This window comes from Cupressus sempervirens, chromosome 2 (genome assembly GCF_028749045.1).
Source record: "Cupressus sempervirens isolate cs-2001-9-10 chromosome 2, ASM2874904v1, whole genome shotgun sequence".
Lineage (NCBI taxonomy): Eukaryota > Viridiplantae > Streptophyta > Pinopsida > Cupressales > Cupressaceae > Cupressus > Cupressus sempervirens.
Genome location: NC_143119.1, coordinates 431137054 through 431161885, shown reverse-complemented (window position 1 = coordinate 431161885; position 24832 = coordinate 431137054). Strand labels below are relative to the sequence as shown.

At 35.2% G+C, this 24832-nt stretch overlaps 1 protein-coding gene across 4 annotated transcripts in view; it reads left to right on the top strand.

Annotated features, from left to right (window-relative positions):
* Positions 1 to 22798: 22798 nt before the first annotated feature.
* LOC149572932 (diaminopimelate epimerase family protein) overlaps positions 22799 to 24832 on the top strand; it is a 128931-nt gene continuing 126897 nt past the window's right edge. Inside the window, exons 1-4 of one of the 4 annotated variants that reach the window (XM_089814050.1) lie at positions 22799 to 22922; positions 23076 to 23306; positions 23383 to 23445; positions 23526 to 23693. In XM_089814050.1, coding sequence (XP_089670176.1) covers positions 23136 to 23306; positions 23383 to 23445; positions 23526 to 23693 — 402 coding nt within the window. In that variant the 5' untranslated portion in view covers positions 22799 to 22922; positions 23076 to 23135. The other 3 variants (XM_089814048.1, XM_089814047.1, XM_089814049.1) reach the window with 3 other exon arrangements.

Sequence of the window (24832 nt, the reverse complement as noted above, 5' to 3'; positions counted from 1 at the left end):
TGTTAGATTGTGGTGACTTATTAGGAAAGTACTGTACATATTTCATAATTAGTGGGGTTTGGGGCATCGCCCAGAAAAAATAAATTTGGTACTATTCGTAGATTCGCCACTAAAGTTATGGCTAATTTATGGCCGACATGTTATAACCCTAAAGTGATTTAATACTTGTATAAAAGGGTTTAGGGTTGGGTATTTTCATTATGTTGTGATGTGAAATTGCTTCTTGTGGCGGTATTGAGCAGTAAGGGATTACGGATTGTAATCAGGTTGTAATCACTGGATTGTAATAATATTGGACTCGATTTGGTGGACGTAGCCCAGGGATTGGGTGAATCACATTAAATCTTGGTGCCTTGTGTTCATTTATGTGTGATCTATTATTTTTTGTTATTGGTTATATTTGCATGTAGTTTTTATTTCTATCCGTGGTTTATCCTAACACATATACACCATGAAGCTCCCACTGCAAAAGATAATGTCAAATCTATAACCAATTCACTCACAACATCTCAAAGAAGTGAATCCATGTAGTGTCAAGGACATTCACAACATAAATAAACAAATAACCTGCAAGAACAACTCTTATAACAAGTCTCCAATTCTCTCCCAAAATCTCCAAAGGATAGATATAAAGGAGTACCATGTCATCTCTCACATGGCATACATGAACACAAACTAGTGATCACAAGTTCCAACCAATCTTAAATCCAATATAAGTGTAACTAAACATCCAAGAAGATAACCAAGACCAAAGAGAAACCATGCAAATCATAACTTGTACCATGTCCTTCTACACACACCTCTAGATGTAAATTATGCCAAGTAAGTTCTTCTCCATAAAACCCCAACCAAAAGGCCACAACAACACCCAAACCATACCATATAACCAATCATGGATGTAAGCCTCTCACAATGAGATCAAACTCATAAATCATTCTAAACTAAGGAATAACCATTCTTAATTCAAGGAATATGCCCAATATTAAACTATCTCCCAAACTCAAACAATATAACAACAACATATGCTCATGGAGACAACCAATGCTAAATCATCTCCTAAATGAACCCTCTAGAACTAACTCATGTATCATAGCTCAATATCTAGATCCATGAAAGATAAGCATAAACATAATAAACTAGAGAGAAATAATCTCAGTCTATACCTCTCAAGTACTAAATTACCGAGTAGACCAAGAGTGGGGAATGTGAATGCTCAACAAGATATCCAAGTCTCAAACCAAGACTCATCTAAGAACAATCTCCTCTCAAGTCCATATAAGGTGAATGACCCTTGGACTACATACTCAAACCATCAAGTGTCCCAACAAATACTTCTCTAATCCAAGAGAGATCAATATTACCATCATCTCTAAGTATCCATGAGCACCTGTAACTAGTCAATCCATGCCAACTCCAAATGCAACATAATAATATCATGAAGTATCGAACAAATGATCAATGTATTCAATACAAAGAAACTAAACCAAGATCAGTGTTAAGGTTCCAACCACGGTCTCAAGAACATGAACATGTAAACATGATCTAAACCATCTCAACCAAAGAGAGAACATTCTCCATATCAGCAAACCATAACATGTCAAAACTCTAAACATGTATTAAGAGTATACCATGACATAATAATGAAACTATCCTAATACCAAGGATAACATATCAAATAAAAGCATAAACCACACCTTTACCAAGAACCCATGAGTCCTCAAGAAGCAACCATCTCCACACACCATAAAGAACCAAGTGCACCATGCAAATTTCAAAGACACTTCTGCAACAATAAGATCTAAGGAAAACCTCCAACATCTGTAAACACTCAAGAAATATATCGATGGCAACAACTCCCACTCAATTGTCGTTTCGAGATACCCATGACATCATAAAATCCATCTCCTACATGAAGATCTTGTAGGTCTACACACACACAACCAAAGTATTGGTACCAAGTGAAACCAATATCTCTAACCCAAGAAGATACAAACCAAACCAATAACTAATCTTGTACAACCACCTCATTACTATTACAAGCTCCCACTAAAGTGTGTATCCAAGGCATCCATGACATCATGATGAAAAACCATCCTCTAACCATGAGAATCAACAAGGTGTCAAACCATCAAAAAACTCAAAGTACACATCATGAGATCCGCAAAAAAAAATCAAATAACCATAATCCTCAACCAAGAAGATATACTATCATAACCAAAATAGGAATCCAAACTAATGAACATCAAAGATGTACTTGTATATTTAATCATTTCATGGCAAAATCCATGACACCATGATCACATCCATGAACTGAGCATCTAAGTCTCAAAGTGTCCAACTTATTAGCATAAAATAGTCAACCACAATCCTCTGCAATGATTGTACCTAGCAACAACATCTCATCCCCTCTACATGAAGACAAGTCAACAAATCATGTGACTAAGGGTGTAGACAACCCAAATACAAGCCACCAATTTGAATATGCATCAATAATGAAAGATCAATGGGAAAAGACAACCCATATACAAGTCATAATTACAACCTATAAGTACAGATTGCTTACAACACTGCACAGCTTGTAGACCCAACAAGTCATCATACATGTCCAAACCAAACATTGATAATCGTATTATCATGAGACCAAATTGAAATACATACTAAATATACAATGACATCAAAATCAGAATCTCCAAAATATACAATGTCATAAACTCACAATGTTACCACAACCAATATATATCATAAACTATTCAGATTAATAAATCATCTAATAAACCATGCTAAACTTGCACCAAACTTGAAGTAATGTGTAGAGCTCTCCAAGATCTTGTCGTTGACTATTTAAAGTCAAAAATTTGACTCTGTATGCACATGTTATGCTCAAATATGTAGTCAAAATAAACAACATCTAACTTTTGGGCTCTTAAAAACCTGACAAAATGTCAAAATCATAAGATAAAATCTACATCAAGTTGTAGTGCTCCAAATCAATTTTTCAACAACTGTAAGAAGTCCAAAATCTGATATCCTAAGAGAACATTATGATCATTTTGTCAAGATAACCTTTTGACCATTTTCAATGCAATTTATTTATTTTGTCACGAAAATTATGACTGGATTAAATTTAACAGTTGTCATAGGATGAAATTAAAAACCTTTTACATTTTCTATCAATATGGCCAAACTAGAGCATATTATATAACAAAATTTATGGAGAGATCAACCCAGATCTAGTGGTGAAGTCTGTTTTAGCCCAGGAGGTCATTTCTACAAGTTTCCCCCTAAAACCCTCATTTAAATCAAACATCCAAAAAACCCTTTCGGCCAACAATTTCACATGCCCAAAATATTCTAACATCCCATCGTAACAACAAACCCAAAACCCTCAGATCTACAATAAACAACCTACAAGACCCATATATATCTTGCCCTTTCTTTCATTCTTGCATGCACTGCAATGGAGTTAATCTAATGTTACAACAATAAAACCAGGGCTCTGATATCGCTTGTAAGGAAACTTGCAACCAAAAATATAATTGTTTCCACATAATTCATAATACATCTAAAATTAATATATAATTAAAATCCACATGTAAAAGAGTAGACAACATACCCATAAAAATGTGACACAAGATATACCTTGGGAAACCCTCATTGACAGAAAAACCTAGCCTCCAAAAGCATCCATCACCATGTATTATTTAGCAAAAAAATATTGTAATACAATAATGGAAGGCTTCAAACCCTTAGCCATAGCCAAGCATGAAACCACACATACCATGTCATGCTTCCAACCTTCATAAATGCTCCATTGGCTAACCTGTCAAGCCTTGTCTTGCTCGACATTCCTGTTTTCCTTTTGCCCTTCTCATACAACAACTACCCTTCTGGTTGCTTATATAGTAGCAAGCTTCCACAAAACCACCAAGTGGTTACATAAACCATGTGAAACCTAATCCATTGACTACACATTTAATAGTGGACATTTAATAATTTTTCTCCAATATTAAGTAATTACATCAAATATTATCACAATGTTACAATGCAACTCATCAAGTATATCCCATGAGTATCTCTCCATGTTTCACATCAATCTAGGTGCTCCTAGGTAGAACATACATGATAAAATTAAATAATATAATGCAACACATGTAATCTCAACATTGTGATTCATGTCAATAGTGTTGCAGTTTTGATATTCAGAAGGAGACGAGCCTTTGCATGCAAAGAATAATGTTCTAGGTGTAGATCTTTCACGTGAATCTGATGAGGTGGATCAGGGTAATACAAAGAAAGGGCCCCTTTGGTCTTTTTTATTCAAAAAAAAGCTTGTGGGTAAGTCCTTGTTTCCACGTGTCACTTCCAATTCTTGTTGGAAAAAATGAGAGTTTCAAATTTTTGTCTTAGATCCCATTGTAGATCACTCGATATCTTTGATGGAATTTACCTTGGTCAGTAGATTTTTGGAGTTGAGGCCAGACATTGAAAATTTGAGATCTATGCTAAAATGGAAATGAGCCCTTCATGGTCAAGTTGATATTGCAGCTATGACCAAAGGGTTCTTTTCCTTTCTTTTTACTTGCAAAAAGGATTTGATTATGGTGTTATGTGGGGGATCGTGGTCCTTTGGGAAAAGCACTCTGACTATGAAGAAGTGGGAACCTAACATGGATCTATTAGATGCCTTTTTCATCATGACCCATATTTGGGTAAGACTTCTGGGTCTTCCATTGGTGTTTTGGCATGAGCATGTTTTTAAAGATTAGGCAGGGTCCTTTGGGGAACTGTTGGCTATAGATAATAAGACAGTTACCAGGACAAGGTTGGTGTTTGCTAGAATATGTGTCAATGTTCATCAACTTAAGGACCTTCCACAGAAGATTGACATCATTTCTAAACTAGGAAAATGGTCTTAAGAAGTGGATTTTGAAGATCTTCCGAATGCTTTCTTTTACTACAAAAAGGTAGGGTGTTAGGCTAAGAAATATCTAAAGAAACTAAAGCCAATTAATAAGGAAGCACAAAAAAAAAAGTCCAAGTGAAAGAAAAAATGGTGTGGGTAAAGTTGGGCAGGATAAGAGCCATAAAGAAGAATCCATGAAAGATCTTCAAGGCGAAGCTACAAAGGTAGTTGATGAAAATATATTAGTATTAATGAGGAGTTGATAGCTTATAATGAGATAATGTTGGAGCTAAGGATGGGGATGTTCCTCTAACTTACCACAATGAGAATAAGGGAAAGGACGATAAATTGGTTGAGCAGGATTTGAAGGACTCAAACACTGAAAATAGTCAAAGTGGAAAAGATCATCCTGTAGAAGCTCAAGCAACTAATTTAGGGTTTTTGAGCTAGTGGGAAGGTATCAAGGAAGGGGCAATTGCTAAGAATGAGAATGAAGAACAATTTATAATTTTTCGTGAGCAGAGTCAAAGACTTGTTGGAGGGAGATAACCTCCCAAAGTTTGATTCCTTTTATGAGGCTAAAAAATGTGGAATTCTTGGATTTGATTCCCCATTGATAGAGCTTGTAAAGTCATCCTATCTAGATGATTGTCCTAGAGTCGAGGAATCTCAAGATAGTATAGAGCTTAATAAAGGGGGTCCAGTCGGAGTGGAAGACGAGAGACATAAAGTTGGAAATAAGAAGAAGACTAAAAGGGAAGGGGGTTCTTCCTCTTCCTTGTCACTTGGGGTGTCAACTAGATGAAAGAAAATTAATTTGGTATCCCTTGTAGTGAAAGTGGATGTTGGTTCTCTAAAGTAAAGTTGGAAGAAAAGCCTCAAGAATAAGAGAGAACAAGAAAGTTTGTAGAATATAGTTGATGGAAAGTAGGCTATTGATATGGAATTTACACCAAAAAATAAATGAAAATCATAACTTGGAATATAAGGGAGCTAAATAGCCACCATAAAGTTGATATGGTTCAAAAACTTGTTCATGACCATATGCCAGATATTCTATTTCTTTAGGAGACTAAGACGCATAAAGAAAAAGAAGAGAAGATAAGGCTTTTTAAAAATTGAAGGGTTTTAGCTAGTAGTTATGAAGGGGCTTCTGGGAAAATGATAAATTTCAATTTCAAGTGGTAAGACACAAACCTCAGACTATTGTTGATAAATTATGTTCAAAAATTAGAAATAATGATTTAAAAGGTCTAAAGAACCTGAATTTTTCTAAGCTCACCAAAGAAGAGCAAAATAAACTAGAGGAATTTGTGTATGCTATGATGGCTGAGTATAAGCACACACCTCTAGAATTAGATGAATCTATGCCGAGAGAATTGTATAAAATTGTAGAGGATAAATGGCATTTTTGTTTACGAATGGAAAAAGAAATAAGGGAGTCTACATTAGCAAGATTGTTGCCTAATCTGACTAAAGATCAAATAATAAATGTTGTAAAAAGGCATAATAACAAATTCACTCCCAAGTATAGAGCATTTAGTATATTGCAGAATAAAATTGAAGAGGTAGTTACCAAATCCACAAGATTGTGGAAAGTAGTTTACAAGAAAATTGAAGATGTATATAATGAAGAATATAAGGCAGAAGCAATTGCCAAGACAAAGGAAAAGAAAGCATCAGAAACAAAAGAGAAGAAACTAGTGGAGAAGGAGAGTAAATAAGAAAAGGAAGAAGAAGCACACAATGAGGAGAAAGAGGAAGATAAAGATACAGTTGAGCCACAAGATCAAAGTATGCAAGACATACAGGCATCTCCTCCTAGTCCTCCTCATGCCACTATCACACCTGCAGATATCATAAAAATAAAGGATGTTACAGATACTTCAAATCTAAACATCAACCCATTAACTGCAGAGGATTTGGAAATCCTTGACCAATCATCACTTGTAGCAAAATTAAGTTCAAATCCTGTATTGGTCAGTGTTGATGAATTACAGAAACCAGAAGTCAAGGTAAAAGAACAAGTGCCACCTTTGACCACACAAACTACTAGTATTCTATTCCTTCCACCACCACCTCCACCAAGTATAATTACTGATACACTCCAAGTGCCGAGTACAGCAGCAGGGGAAATAAAAGAAACATCTGAACAATCAACAAGTTCAACCCCACCTAGCATTCATAAAAGGGTATTCAAGCTGAAGAAAAAGAGACACAGAAAAAGGAGGAGACTGCAATACAAACATTGGTTGCATTACCAAAATCTGGTACTCCTACACAAACTCTTCAGCAGCCGAGCACAGATGGACTACAGTTGCAAATCAGGACACCAGGCTCGAGCTCATCAAAGGCAGTCAGGAGACTTCACTATGGAGTTCCTAAGCTTGATGAAGAAATAAAGCTCCCATATTATGAATCTAGCACTCTTACTGAAGAAAAGATCAATGAAATTCAAAGTGCATTAGACAAAAGAAGGAGACAAGAAGCACTAAGAAAGGAATACAAGCATAAGCTTACATTAAATGAAATTAAAGACATATTCACAGAAGTTTTTTGCTTACAATCTCCAAATGAGTCAAGACCAATCATGGAACAACTATTTGATATAGTTGACCAAGTGACTAATGAAGACTAGGAAACAAATGCCAGATTGCTTGAATGGTCAGAAAAGAAGTTCCAAGGTAAAGTAAATAGTAAAATATCCAGTGATATAGCACTGTCACAAAAAGAACTGGCAAAGAAAGTTATAACAGTTAAAATTGTACTAGGAAACATTTTTTCCCTGTACAACAAGTTGTGTGATTTTTCCACATTCACACAAGGCACTAGCCAGAAAATACTGAGATTGGAAAACAATCTGAAAACTTCTAGCATGCAACTCCTCACAGATCTAGCTCAGAGTGAGAAGCATTTTGTCCAATCGCTTCACACACAAAGAGAGCTAGTTGTTTTAGCAGCAGAGGAGGCAACCAAAAAAGCCAAATTGATACAAATTCAATCATCAATTACTCCTCATTTGGAGTTACTTCACAAGGAGCAAATAAATGCAGAGACAGTCCTCAGGAAAGATCCCAACCTTTCTTCATCTGATGGACTTGTACACCTAGCAGCAGAGATTGCCATCCAGCATAAGACATTGGATGTTGCATTAGCAAATTGGGATGCAGCTTTGAAGGTACTCCTTGAAGTAAACAACTCATTTTTGGCCAAGTATGGCATTTCACTTTAAAGACCATTGACATAAGTGTCAAAAAGGGGGAGATAGCATTGAGTACAGGAATGAAATGATAAGTATAATAATAGGGGGAGATAGCAGAGATAGCAAATTTTGTGAAATTTTGGGGGAGATAGCAAATTTTGGGAGCAAAGTTTGAATAAAGGATAAATTACTGAGTCACATGGATCTTAATTAAGTGTTTTTTTCACTCATGTCAAAGGGGGAGATTGTTAGCTTAAAGAATAAATTTCACAACTGAGTGTCAATACACTTAACCAAGATCAAGAACAAGTGCTGAGTGATAACAAGTGCCGAGTGATAACAGGTGTCGAGTGATAATAAGTGCCGAGTGCAACATGTGCCGAGTAATATAACAAGTGCCGAGTGATAATAAGTGCCCAGCGCAACATATGCCGAGTGATACAGTTTTTGTTCAAGTGCCGAGCTATCCAGAAAACAATATGTGTCGAGTGTCAGAAATACTTCAGGAGCCAAGTAACTCAGTAGAATAGCATAAAAGTTTGGAATTACACAAATTATGATACAAACAATTTTTGCAACCGACAGAAGGTAAATCTCGAAGGATTGAATGATAAGATCGAATCTTTTAATTTTCCTATGCAATTTGCATGTGGTCAATTAAGAAAATGCAAAAGGCATGCAACCAATCAGCAAAAGATAAGTATTGAGCGGGAAATTGAGATTCAATATGAATCGTAGATCCAAAACAAACCCTAAGTCTTTGGAGTCTTTATAAGGAAGACAAAATTTCACTGTAATAGAGAGATGAGACATATTGAAGGACATACAAGGGCGCAAATCTATTTTTAGAAGCAAGAATTATCAGATCACAAAGGATCAAGATCAGGAGAAGGCAAAAAAGGAGCCTGCATTCAGAAATCAAGGATTGTAATCTATCAGGTTTATTGCATCTAATACTCTCTAGCAATTGTATTAGAATAAAAATCCTATGGTGATAGGTTAGCTTTACAACTATTTTGTAAGAACCTTTTGATTAGGTGATTAAAATCCTTTAACCAGGTGACACTTCATGTTAAGTGTTTGCAAATCCTCTAACCAGGTCACTGTTAACACAGTGTAAAGCCTTTAACAGGGCAGGCCTTTAACAAGGCAAACCATCAGAAGTGGTTGAACAATATTGTTGCAGTAATTTTTGTGGGTATCATCCCCACCCCAGTTTTACCTTCTTATTCCTGGAGGGTTTCTGGGTTACCAAAATTCCTGTGTTGTGAATTATTGATGCATGTGTTTTGTTACATGTTTATTTGATATGCATACAATTTACTTTCAGTTAAAATTTTATTGGCTAAAGTTTGATACTTATGATTCACCCCCCCTCTCATAAGTACTCTTTCCATATTTGAATATTCCAACAGTTTGTAATGTGTAACTCTATCTTCCTTTGCCTCGTTCCAAAAAAGTCTAGAGAAAATTGCTCGAATTCTTATAGACAAATTAGTCTTTGTAATTCGATCTATAAGATCATTTCAAAAGTTCTTAATTTCAGGATCCTTAGGGTGCTCCCTAATCTAATTTCTAAACAATAGAATGGGTTCATTTTTGGGTGGAAGATCCTAGATTCTACTATTGTGGTGCATGAGAATATCCATTTCTTGGTGACTTCCAACTCCCAAGGTTTTGTGATGAAGGTGGATGTGTCTTAGGCTTATGGTCAGGTGGAATGGAGTTCTCTTTTTAAAGTGCCAAGGGCTTTTGAATTTGATGACAGGTGTATCCAACCCATATCCCAACTAGTCACTACTGTTTCTTTGATAGTCCTTGTTAATGGGGCATCCTCCCTTTTTTTTAAACCTACAAGGGGTTTGAGGTAGGGGCATCCAATTTCTCCTATTTTGTTTGTTATTATGGAAGAATGCTTGGGTAGATACATTGGTTCTCTCAAATAATGGTTTTATTCATGGTACTATGCCATCCTCTAACCCTTATCATGTTCCCATGAACAATTTGTTGATGACACGATATTTATGGGTATTGCATCAGTAAGAGAAGCTAGAAGTTTTAAAAAGCCTCTTAGTCTTTATTCTAATGGTTATAGTCAGAAGGTAAACTAGAAAAAAGTTCTATTTTTTCATCTATACCCCTATTCATAGACATGTAAAGATGTATTAATATCATGGGATATTCTATAACTTCATTTTCAGGATCTTATCTTGGTCTTCCTCTTGGTTTAAAGCCTCCTTAATCCTTTTAGGACTCACTTGTGGATAAGTTCAATTTTAAGCTTGTTGGATGGAAGGGAAATCTACTCAGCCAAGCTGGTAAAGTGACTTTACTCAAGTCTTGCCTTCAAAGCCTACCCATTGATGCTCTCAAACTTTTTAAAAATTTGAGCTAAATATGCTGATGTCATGGAAATAATTAAAATAAACTTTCTCTAGTATGGGATTGAGGAGAGGAAAAGATTGCCTTTGGTGGCCTGAGACTTAGTTTGTAAGCCTAAAAGTAAAGGGGATTTGGGTATTAGACCTATTAAACTTATGAAAAATTCTATGTTGGAGTGATGTTTTTGATTAGGTAAAACCAGTTTTACAGGGATCCTAAAACCCAAAGTTTTATAGCAAAAAGAGCGAGATGAAACAGACTAAACAAACAAAAAACTGCCACAAAAGGTCGGAGACAAAAGAAGGCCCAAAACCAAAGTACAAAGGCCAGAGACAGAAAAGAAAAGCCAAGCAAACAGGCTAGTGGCCATCCGTGTCCATGGTCTGTAGGGTTTCTACAGCGTCATTGTCCTTCTGACTGGCCGCACCCTCCTGAATCCTGGTAGGAGTGTTCATCTGGTTCCCCTGATTCACCTAGTCATTGACCTCTTTCTAAAATTCATCCCGGTTGAATCCTTGCTCTGTGTTCTGCTCCGCATCCCTTTCAAGGCTAGTTGTAGTCAAATAGTCCCCCAAATTGACAATATTCTCATTTAAGGTGTGAAGGGTGTCCACTATCTGTTTGGTGATTATCTGGTGGACAGAATCCATCCTTTGGACCTTTTGCTCAAGTTGGGTGAGTCTGTCATCCTGATGGTCTCTAAAGACCTGGCCTTTGTCTTTCTCCTGGCTACCCACCTAGTCCTTGCTTCCTCTAGCTTCTTGGTCCTTGTCAAAATCCTGGTTGTTGGGTTGGTTGCTCCTGTCCTTCATAGCCTCAATTTGGAGTGATGTTGTCATTGCACCAAAAGATTGATATGTCAATGCTCGATACAACCACTCAACTTATAGTACATAGGAGGTGGTTAAGACCTTGTCATGAATCTCGATGAAAATGTTGAACAAATTTCCATCAATCTCCCCCCGAAATCACCTAAGGGTCTGAGGATTCGAACCTGTGACCAATCTTTGATACCACTTGTTAGAGTGGGGTTGTTGTTGCACCAAAAGACCGATCTATCAATGCCTGATACAACCACTCAAATTATAGCTCACAAGAGGTGGTTAAGCCCTTGTTGTGAATCTTGAGGGGAGAAATGAATAAATTTCCAATAAGCTTTGCTTATTAAATAGGGTTGGAGGGTGTTTGGGGATAATAAGGAGAAGAGTACTATTTGGAGAAACAAATATATTTTTAATACACTTGTTATTCAGGAATTTATCAATTCTCCCCCTATGGCTAATGCTTCTTCTATATGGAATGTAATGCAAGGGGTTAAGGACATTGTTGTTATGGGTAGTAGGTGGAAACTGGGAGATGGTAGGAGACTTAAGTTTTGGGAAGGTTGTTGGTTGATGGACCATCCTTTGGAAAGTGATTTCAATGACAGAGTTAATATTGAGAGGTGCAAACAAAGTTATGGGGTTTTGGTTCATGATTATTGAAGAAGTGGGAATTGAGTGAATCTTGTAAGCATTAATCAAGACCTTAGGCTCATTCAAAATTCTTTCAATTCTATCTATACAAACATGCATTTTGGTGATTCATTCATCAGGGGTCTTCATCCTAGTGGTAAATTCAAAGTGGCTTCTGTCTTCAAGGCTAAAAATATATATAGTCCTCCCCTCTAGGTGAAAATATGGATGAAAGGCCTTATTCCAAAGATCTAAGTATTCTTTTGGATTGTTATTCAAAATGAAATCATGACTATTGATAATTTGAATAAGAGGGGTTTCCAATTGGTTAATAGGTGCATTCTTTGTAAGAGAAATAATGAGAAGGTAGGTCATCTCATTCTCCATTGTAGCTATAGTCAACAGGTGTGGAAAATTGTCTTCGACTAGTTGTCTCTATCTTAGGTTCAAGTAGAGAATTTAGCTAAATGCTTCAAAATTTGGAAATGCCTAATCAAAGGATCTAAAGTAAAAATCCTTTGCAGCTTCTCACTTCCACATTTGTCTTGGGGAATATGGAAAGAAAGAAACAATTAGATATTTAGGGATATAGATACCCCATCATGGGTGGTGGGTCTTAAGATCATCAAGGAAGTTAAAGAGAACTTTATTTCTCATACTAGTGGCAAAGGGGAACTAAATATATGCAATTCGACTGGAAATGTTTTAGTAGTTTGGCTTTTTCCTTTTGGTTGGGTAAATGGGACTTTTGATGGACTTATGAAGGACAACCCTAGTAATATAGGTTGTGGTGGGGTTCTAAGAGATCATAATGGTACAGTTATGGATGTAGTTGCAATGCCCCTTGGGATAAATTCTAGCCATGTTGTGGAGGCTTCTGGTGTGCTGATTGTGGTCAGATTTGCAGTGAAAGTTGGTCATAAGAACTTATGGCCAGAAGGGGATTCTCTAAATATAATTAATACTTTAATAATACAAACACAACCTCTTTGACCATTGATTCTATTATTTTAGAGTTCAAGAAACACTTTTAAAATTTAAATAAAATTCATATTTCTCATAGTTATAGGGAAATAAACAGGGTGTCAGATTGAATTGCTAACATGATTGTTTCTAAGTAAGTAGATGATGTGGGATGATGATATAAGCATCTAATTAGAGCTTAAAGAGCTAATTAATTATGATATGATAAATGTTTTTGTGGGAAGGATTAGTTAATTATTTTCTTTTATTTTGTGAGTGTTGTGATTATTATGAGGGGATTGATCAAAATTTGAGGTAGTACCTTGTCGTAATTTCCCTCTTAATGAGGCACATATTCTGGGTTTCAAAGAAGGCTTTTTGTGAGGTAAAAAGTGTGTTTCCTCTCTTAAGTGATATTGTTTGTAGTTTTTTCATCTCTCTACTCAAAATTATCTTGAATCAACTACCTATGATGGGGGTGAGCCAAGGAAACAGGAGCTAGATAGTTGCAATGACTGAAAGAAAAAAGAGTCAATTTGGAACCAACTTGTTAAAGGTAAGGTTGCCTGTTACCTTGAGAAACTCCATGGTTATAAACCTAATGTTATTGAAGAGTTCTTTAGAAGTTGGTCAAGAGATATAGTTTGTCTCTATGGGGTGTCTATAACTATCAATGAGGAATTTTTAGCTAGTTTAACTTGGCTTCCTAATATTGGTCTAAAATTTAATAAGGAAACCATGATTTGTAATTTTCTTTAAAGAAATCCCCTAACAATCAAGTGGAGGAGAAGACATTAGTTAAATTTGGAGATTTCTTTGACCTCGAGTAGATAAAGAATTTATCACAAGAATTGTTAACCTATGCTAGGGAGTATTTCATACCGTATGGTTGTTCGAAAAGGGTGCATAACTATCATTTTGTTTTCCTTAACCATTTTTGGTATAAGGATAGAATCTCGTTTCCTTATTTTCTTAAGAATTCCCTTTTACAAGGGATTTGAGTGCACTATAAAAAAGAGAGTAGACCTGTTCTCCATGAAGGCCCAATTTTGCTAATTGTAGAGCATTATAAGGATAGGGCTCCATGAGCTTCAGTTTCTTCTGGTAAAATCAAACATAAAGCTCTAAAGGATGCGATGGAGAAGAATGCTACAAAAAAAGGGAAAGGGGTTTCTGGAGTTGGGAAGAAAAGGAACATGATTCAAGGTATGGAGATAGTGTCAGATGACGGGTCTAATTCTAAGGATTGGAAGGTTACAGCCTCTGCGAAAATAAAGAAGATGGGTTTTGGAATGGGGAAGGGAAAGATTAAGAAACGAGAAATGAAAATTTAATTGGAGAAGGATTTAGAGCCCAAGACGAAGAGAAGGATTATGATGATGGTTGTGATTAAGATGATATGATTGATAATGGAGAATGTAGGTCTAATAATGATGGTTATTCTAGTAGCCAAGGTGATACCTCTACTAGGTCTATGAATAAAAATGGCGAGTGTTCAAAGATGGTATTGGGTAAAATGTATGATTCTGAGACTCCTATACCTGAGAATAAGAAAAGGAAAGACACAAAGGCTACTTGCCTTAAGGAGGTCAACAATTAGGATAGATTTGAGGATCCTCCAGCTATTAATTTGTGCAATGTCGAGAAGACTTGAACAAAAGACAATAAAGGGGACTCTATGAAGAAGAATTTAAAGGAGAAGGTTTTAATGAAGGAGGATGTCCTTGAAGACGATAAGGACAAAGACCTACAGGAGACCTCGATTGAACAATTTGAAAAACACATGGAAAATGTACCAAAAGAAAATGAGCCAGATGATGGAGTGAAAGAAATGGAGGAAAATGATCAATGTAGGGTTCATCATGATACCAAAATGGAAGAAATCAACACTGAGAAGGGGAACTATGTAATCAAGGAGCCTAAAGATGCTCATGGGGGTAACCTTGAATTTCTTCATAAGGCTAAAATGAGAGCTAATATTTCCCTTATGGTTGATAATTTCTTGTACAATGAGGTGAACTCTTTGAAAAGAATGGTTAGAGATTTGAGATGAACCTATAAGTTGAGAAGAGTAAGAGAATGGAGCTAGAGACAAATATTGGGGATAATTCTAGGTAAACTGTTGGATTATGAGGCTAAACTCTACTAACTTATCAAAGATAGTGAGCAAAATATCAATAGAGTGACTTCAAGCCTTTGTGCAACTATTGCTATTTTTGGCAAGATGAGTTCAAATGAAATTGTGTCCTTTTTTGTTGTTTCTTTGAGTGGGGGACCAAGCAAGCAGACTAGGCAAAGCATAAAGAAGGAAACTTCTAGGCTAATTGTGAAGGATTCAATTGAAGAGGTGTCTAGCCTTGGGAAGAATTTGGCGAAGGTAGTGAAAGAGCTAGTTTAGCTCTTTGATTTGCTAGTGGCTTTTTCTTTTATGTTGTCTTAGTTGTCTGGTCTCTAATTGTGGTTGCATTTTTTGGTCCCTGTTTTTTCCAATAGTTTGTTTGGGTCTCTTTTGGGGATTTTTAATTTGTGCTTTGATGCATACTATTTAGGTTCTAGGTCCTTGTAAAAACTGACTTTATCTACTACTGTGAAAGTTTGAGTTGAATGCTTATCTCATAATTTTTTATTTAGTGTTTTAGGTTCTCTCAAAACCTGTTTTTATATTAATCCAAAAAAATATTTTTAGATCATTGGATGACATAAACATATAGTCCCCAAAATAAGAAAAGTACATAAGATATTTAATAAAGCATAAATTAATACCTATTAATTGTTGTTTATCATTTTGTATTATATAACTTATTATAAATAATTTAAAAGAAATACAAAGATGGTGGTTAAGAGCGTGGTATGTTTACTTCAAAATACTCATTATCATTCACACTTACAAATAACTTTTCTTCTTTTGGAAACAAATTCTAAGTTTAATAATATATTGGACATTTTTTATGAAAGTTTTTTATCTTAAGAGGTGTAAAATTTAAATTGATAATTTTTAGGTTAAGAAATGTTGATTTAAACTTAAAAATTACCTAGGAATATTTATGACTCCAATTTTTTATTATTTAATTTATATTAGTTTCTAATATTTTCCTCTCTCATTGTTACTTTAATTATACAAAATATATTTTATCATTTGAAGTTATTTTTTAATTAATTTCACTTTTCTATTTTTAAATTTAATCACAATTATTTTTTCCTATTTGGCCTCTCCCATTCTAATAGTAGTTTTAATATTTTTACTTATTGAGCAATAATAGAAATGTGTATATAAACAAAAATAAAATATGCATATAAACATCAATTAATCATATTTATTAAAGACCTTGAGAGACTCACAAATTACACTATTTTCTAAGCTCTTGCCAATGAAAATGTCAAACTTACTCTATAAGTTTTCAAAATTCAAGCATTTTATTGTAAATAGAAATAAATATAACAATATAGCAATATAACAATTTATTAATGATACAATTTTTAAATTTAATTCTTTATTTTAAAAAAAAAAATTCTTTATGTATTAAGAAATTAATGTTTCTTAATGACATCTTATGTTCTTTTTTAGATCAGTTATAAAGTGATCTAAAAAAACCAATTAAAAATTTATAATCTTAATGAAAGAAAACAAATATTTCACAATTATTAGTCCTGCCTATTTATAGGTGGGGTATCTTTTTTCATCAGTTTCAACAAAATTAATGAATATTCCTAATGTTTTTAGTTGTCTTATTTATTTAGTTATTCTTTGACCTTTGATATTTTTGGTGGCCTTTATTTTATTTTTACATTTGCAAATTAAATTTTTCTTGCGCGCCAATGAGAAACTAGGTGGGGAAATATATTTTTAAGTTTCTAATGTTCTAAAATGTGTCTTTTTGAGGTGGATGTTTTATTGAGCTTTCTCTAATACTATTAAATTATGTCATTACATATTTTTATAGCCGTGTCTTTATTTTTTAAATTATTTTAATCATTTTTAAATTTAACATAAAATGTAATATAAGTATTGAGATTAACAACTTTAAAGAATTAATTCTACTAGATTTTTTTTTAATATCTATGGCAAAAATAGCCAGTTTGGTTGAGCATATCAAATATTCTATAGAACAACTATTTGAAAAAATGTTTAATCCAACTTAAGAAAAGATTTTATATGGCATGGTACATTACACTATTTCACAAAAAATCTCTTAATCAAAACCACAACATAAAACCAAAACTACTCTCCAAATTTGCTTGTCAAAAAGAACCTTTGGACAACAAAACAACTGAGAAAAAAAGTCTTTAACAAAAAAATAAATACATAGAACTTATTTAACATACACATACACATACACGTACAAATACACATACACATACACATACACATACACATACACATACACATACACATACACATATCCATATACATACATATAATTTAGAAATAACATAAGAAAAAGTTTTAAATTTTTTTTTTACCTTAGCTAATCTACATTTTTTTTAAGGACTTACTCAAAAAAAATTAGACATTTGTGGCAAACTTTTAAAAGCACTTTTTCTTTTTGACATATAAAAGAAATGTTTTAGACTCATAACCAAAAAACATGTAATGACTCACAATTTGACTATTTTGTGTGAGATATTTTCATTAGTTTTTATACTTTAATTAATATTAAATTCTTGCCAACCCACCTTACCAATCCTTTTTTCAATAAGGTCTCTAGCTCTTCATGATATAAATTTTTAATTATTTATGCAAGTAATAACCTTAAGGACTTCTGGGTTGTGATGATAAAGACCCACCCTCGGTTGACACTTCTGCTTTATATATATTTTTGATGAATAATTGTTCATTTGAACTTGTGAAATGATCTTGTATATCATTGATTGATCAACCAAAGATAAGAGAGGCACAGTCAGAACTAGATGGGTCCACCTTGCAAAACACAGGATCTGATAGTAACAGGGTGGCAGAGAATTAGATAGTCAGGGCACCTGTAATAGCAGAATAGCAAACAAGTCTGGGAGAAGCTACGAAACACAATGACATCTCTAGTAATAGTGGCTTGGTCCTGACATACAGGGATAGTTTAATGCACAAAAACATCGTCAAGTGGAATCAAGGGAGCTTCCTCATTCTTCCAGGACCCTCAGCCGGACACACGAGTTCATTCAATCTTGGAGGGACAAATAGTAATTTACCCACAAACACTCTAAGCTTCTCACAAGCCAGCGGACCACCCATAGGAGGAAACTACATCTATGTGAATGCCAAACAATATAAAAGAATAATTAGACAGAGAAAGATACAAAAGTTTAAAAATGCAAAAAGAGGGAAGTTAGTAGCTTTACTTCTGAAACCGATTCCACAAACCCCAGACAGCGCAAGGGAGGGGGAACAAAGTCTGAGGCTGACTGAAATCTATGAAACAATTAAGCAGTTTGATAATATCAGAGATATTCAAGGTAAAGGGAAGACAAATAATTCTCAGGTGACAAACACAGTGGAGGATAGGCTGCCAAATAATTACAGCCCCACAAGGACACCTATGACGTGGTATCCAGACATCTTTGTGAACAATTTGGTAGCTATGAAGGAAAGAGTGTGGGCACTTGAAGAGAGGAGCCAAATAGAAAGTATCACAATGAAAAGAGTTACTAAGGATAACTGAAAGCTGGCAACGGAGGTCAAGTCACTTAGAGAACAAATTCAAAAATTGCAATTTAGTATGGAAAAAGGAGAGTATGAATTAATATTGTTAAAGAAAGAAGTAGGGAAAAAGAGGACAGCAACAAGTACTATGGGAGAAGGAGAGGCTACGGAAGGAGACAAAAACCTGTAAATGAAAAATATACAAGATGCCATGGCCAATATGGAAATAAAAGAGAATCAACTCAGAGAACAAATCGAAGAAGTTAGATCATGGGCTAACATAGTAAAGGGGCTAGCAAACACTCCTATTAACAACATAGAAAAACAAGTTCAGAGATAGATTAGAGAGGAAAAAGAAAAAAATGAGAAAGCAACAAATATCGTCATCAAAGGGCTACGAGACTATGGAGAATAGGAGAAAACAACGGATTTAGTTAAAGACTTCTTTAAAGACCAATTAGACTGGCATGGAACAACCATACAAGCACAAAGAATCAGAAAATGGATTAAAGGAGGCAAAGACAGACATGTTAGAGTGATAATGAGGAATACAAGAGATAAAAATAACATTTTCAGCAAGAGGAAGTTTCTTAGAGGCACACAGATATATCTTGATGATGACCTCACCGTAACTCAACGAGAAGAAAGGAAGAAGGAATGGGAAAAAGTGAAAACAACAAGAGAAAACGGCAAGTGGGCGTGGCTACAAAATGGCAAAGCCCAAATTAGCGACAAAATTACACACAATAAATAGGAACTCGAGCCCACCTAGGAACATTTAACTATAGTTAGCTGAAACTGTAGAGGTTATCCTTGGAGAAGAGGACTTGGGTTAGGGCCGATAGCTAAAGATAATGACATCATTATGCTTACCGAGACTCATGAACATGATGGATGTAGGGTTCCAGATTTTGAAGGGTATAAGAAGGTATCACTGTAGAATGAGAAGATAGATAATGTTAAGGGGCATGGAGGCATCACCGTTCTAATAAAAGAAACTTGGAGTAGATTTGTAAACTTAGAGAAAGGAGATGTAAACAAGCAATATATTTGGATAAAAATAACTGAGAATTGGATTTCTACAAGGGTGGCTGTCTGTTACTTTGCTCCAAAAGGCTAAAAAATGTATAAAAAACATAGATTGGATCGAGAAGACCCATTCACTACAGTCAAAAAAGACATAGCAGCCTTTAGCTCTTTAGGAGAAATAATGATAATAGGGGATTTCAATGCTAGAACAACAAACAACAAAACTCTCAATCTTAAAGAGAGTTACAATGAAAGCAGAGACCCAGTTTGGCTCGAAGAAGAAGGGACACAAAAATGGGAAAGATCTTCATAGGATAGCATGGGAAAGATTAATCATTTTGGTGCTGAATTACTAGGCTTATGCTGCCTATATAACATGGTCATATGCAATGGTATGGAAAAGTGGCCTAAATAAGGTGGAATCACATGCAAAAGATACAATGGACAAAGTGTTGTTGATTATGTAATATGCTCGCAAGACTATATCGCAAAGATAATTAACTTTTAGATAGAGGATTGCCCCATGGAGCTAAAATATGATCATAATCCCATCTTGATAAGGGTGGCCACTCACTTTAAAGATCAACATATTGTCCCAAAACCTTTACAGAAGAGGAAGATGATTCTGTTTGGCAAAGTTTTAATGACACAAGAAAACCATGATACTTTCCAAGACTCTCTTTTGCAGCTGTCTAGGGTTCCGGGAAACCATCCCGAGTCTAATAAACAACATTTCACGAACAAGGATAATCTTGTTCTAGTTTAAAGCACTAGAGGAGTGTAAAAGATCCAGGGCCATAAGAGAAGTCAAGAACACTTTTTTGGCCAATCTGTGGTTTGATGAGGAGTGCAAAATGACAAAAAGGAATTGGAAAAAGAACATGAACAGAGAAAGTAGAAAGGAGTATGATCAACTGATTAAAAAAAAGAAAGAAGAGTATGTGAACAGGAGAAGAATCGAGTTGATTAATCTTGGTAAAAACAGCCTCAGAAAGTTTTGGAAAGAGCTTCAGCAGAGAAAAACTTAGATAGAGAACAACATAATAGGAACCAAATGGCTGGAATATGTCAAGACTCTTTACGAGTGTCATCTAGGATAATGTAGAACCATGGAAACAAAGACTACAGGGGAGTTATTCAGTGAAAAGGATATTATTCAAGGCATACGGAGGTTAGCTGCTGGTAAAACGCAAGATATAGATGGGTTACAAGCTGAATACTTAAAATGGGGTGTTGAAACCCTCACACCACACATCACTAAGATTTTCAACTGTGTCAATAGAGAAGGTTGCCCTGTAAAATGGACAACAAGTGTGGTGATCCCAATCCACAAAAGTGGAGATATAAACAATCCTTCTAATTACCGAACCATCATGATCAATCCACTATTTGGCAAGTTATTTGGCAACTTGGTAGAACAAAAAACCAGCAACTGGGCTGAAACATAAGGCAAATGTGCAAAAGGGCAAGCATGCTTTAGACCAAAACACTCTACTATAGATCACGACATCACTCTCAGACACTTGATAGAGAAAGTGTGGGACACTCCGGGGACTGAGGCTTTTTGTTGTTTCGTGGACTTAAAAAAAGCATTTGACATAGTGCCACGTAATAAATTATGGGATAGAATGGAAGAGTTGGAAGTTCCTAAAGAACTTAGGTCAACTGTTTATAGATTATATGAGTAGGTCAAAGCTAGAATTAGAACGACAGAAGGGCTATCAGAAGATTTTGACAGCAACATTGGGGTTAAGCAAGGGTGTCCGCTATCTCCAACATTATTCGGGCTCTATATTGACAAGTTAGAAGAGTGGATAAACAAGACCAATGGTGAGGGGGTGCAGCTGGCCCACTTTGTGATAAGATTGCTCTTATATGCAGATGATCTCATAATTCTTGCTAGAACAACTAAAAGTTTGAAAGAACACTTGAAAGCACTAGAAATTTTTTGTCGTGAAGTAGGAATGCAAGTTAACACTAGGAAAACCGAAGCTATGATCTTCTTGTTGAAGAAGAATAGGGGCATACAAGACGAGTTTCTATTTGAAAATAACCCCCTTGAGCTTATGGAAGAGTACAAATACTTGGGCATCAATTTTCATAACAAACTCAATTGGGATACTTGCAGATCAAAAAGGATCCAAGGGGGCTGGAAGGTGTTATACTCTTTACAAAACTAGTGTAGGAACGCAGAATTATGGGATTGGACGACCATGAAAACTCTTTTTGGTTTGCTGGTCACTCCGATTATTCTATACAGATGTGAAGTGTGGGGTGGTAGTATGTTCGAACAGAAATGGCGGCAAGTAGAAAGAATTCAAAAACACTTCATCACATGCAATCTTAAAGTCAAGACCACAGTTCCGCATGAGATCCTTTTGGCGGAGGTGGGTTCCTTTCCATTAGAAGCTGTTGCATTGGTCCAAATGCTAAGCTATTTAAAGAAAACCCAAGGTCTGGAAACACATTGTTGGCCCAAGTTGGTCATAGAGGAAAAACTTGTGAGGTGGAAAAGCACATGGATGAAGCAAAATGACAAATGGATGCGAAAATGGGATATCAATATCCAAACTTGGCCGGATAACATTAAAGAAATAAAGAAGTTTGTCAATGAAAAATTTCGCAAAATTCTCTAGACAAGACACATAGTGCGATCTTATTATATTAAAGAATTTAATCCCACTTCTAGTCATGATGAAAAGGCCTATATAAGAGCACCTATTAACTGGAAAGCAAAAATGTTGATGGCACAACTTAGAACTAGTTCACATCAGCTGCGATGTGAAACTGGTAGATGGCAAGTTCCAAAGGAAGAGTGGGCAGACAGAACGTGTTTATTCTGTAATATGGGAACAGTTGAGACAGAGCAATACTTTGTCAAGGAGTGCTTGGCTTACAACGACATCAGATCTGGTTATACAAAAATATTGTAGAACAAGGACTTCAACTATTTATTCAAGGAAGATCAAGTGAAGAGAACAACGGATTTGATTATCAAACTTCAGAAAAGGAGAGACAAGTTAACCAAAACTTTGCAACTGACTAGTTTCGCTCCTGACTCGGGAGGGTGATTGCATGGGTCCCATAGACTACTACTTTAGTCTCGTGGACGTCATTAAAATATATCATATCATATCATATCCCTCAACCCCATTTTAAAAAATATGTATATTTAAATTTTAATTAATAGGAAAGATCTAGTCATTAAAAAAAACTACTATTGGACTTCCTTTTGATACACTTTGCTGAAATTTTGAAAAACTTAATCGAATTTATGAATTAAAAAGTGAGGGGAACGAAGGTCACACGTGAAGACGACGTCCCTAGACGTTCAAAATTTCTCTTTGCCTCCTGGTATGTTCAGAGTTCCAATGCGGAAGCATCACGTAATTGTTAAATACTGAAAAATGTTGACCGGTTTGTACATTACACATAAAAAACTGAAAAATGTTGGCTCTTTACCCTAAATTTTGCCCGGTATTCTTATAATCCGGTAGCTTCAATCAGGTATATGCGCGCACACAGTCCACGCGAAGTTCGTATACTCAGCTGGTTTAAAAAATTTCGATGTCTCTTTCAGTATCTCCCATCTACTCGTTCCAGAAGCTGAGTAGGAACAGGGCAGGGACTGGAAGAGGAAGAGGGAGAGGAGGTTCAACACCATATGTTTTTCTTCCCACCTCTATGCTGGGGTTCAAGAGCACAACGGAGTCTGCTTCACTTTCCCACACGAATGAGGTATTTTCTCCGCAATACATTCAAACATTAGTATCTTTTCCCTGTTCTGAATATTGACATCGCACTAATGCAGAAGAAGAAGAAGGGGGATGTGCTTCATTTTGTGAAATACCATGGCATTGGTAACGACTTTATCATGGTACTGTACTTTCTTATTTCTCTTGTTTCCTTCATAGTTTCCAATGCTTGAGAAGCTGTAGTCTGATGATATTTTTATAGGTTGACAACCGGGATAGCCTGGAGCCTTGGATATGTGCAGATCAGGCAATTGAGCTGTGCAATCGGAATTTTGGGGTTGGGGCAGATGGAGTCATCTTCACAATGCCTGGAGTCAATGGCACTGACTACTCCATGAGAATTTTCAACTCTGATGGAAGCGAGCCTGAGGTATAGTGATATTTTAAATCTCTATTCATCTGAGGTGTGTTGAGTCTAGAGTATTTTGAACCAGTAACCATAACAACATTAGAAGTTAAACATGGATTTTCCATATACAGGACAGCTCTTAGAAGACATATTTTTCTTAGGATCCAGTGATTGCAAGGTCCAAGGACATTAAAGGAGACTCCAATGTTTTGGTCAATTCTGTCCTAGATATGATGGGCTTCGCTAAAATTGATGTAATCTTTGTTGAGTTGATTACGTACATAGTTTGTAAAGGTATCATTTTTTATTGACGTTCCCCATCTAATTGTTTTTAGAAGGGAGTTTTAATAAATTTAAATCTGCTATATAAAATTTGAATAAATAGTTAAGCTAAACAGTTATGTTTAATTTCTGGTATCAATTTTGGATTACATTTTACGATCTGTTATTAGGATGAAGAGGAAGGATAAAATGGAAATTGAAAATCTAAGCTTATTAAAAGAAGGCAATGAAGGAACAATGTACAAGGACTTGTGGAAGTAAAATAATAAAAACAAGAATATAATATCAACTATGAAAAGAAAAAATATAATTATGACTAAGATAAGAAAAAGATTATCTAATTATTATTATTATAATTTTAGCACTATAATACTTATTGTGTGATAATTTTTTTGATAGGTCTTATTGTGTGATAATTATTATAAATGTTAATTTTCAAAAATAATATTCTCTTCCCTCTTTATTGTGTAATGGATCATGACAAGTGAATTGAGAAGTTGATGCAAAATTCTCTGTCATAAGCTTTTTAACTAAGTATAATGGATTGTCGAAAGATCATGCCTTTGATAAATAAATAGATGTCACTCCACGTGAATTGATTGTATCATGTTTTTAATCCATTTTATGCCAGCGCAATACAGAGTGGATTCAAATGTGTTGAATTCTTATAACATTTGGATAGCTATGTAAGAATACAATTCTAGTTCCATTGCATATCCATATGCAACATCAGTTAAGCATAGACAATCACAATCAAGATATATATACATAATGCAAATAAAAGGTAATGCATGAATGAGTAAAAAAATGTTTATATTGTGTTTACATCAATAATGTGCATCAATGAGTAGCACAATGGCTTTTGGATGAGAGCATAC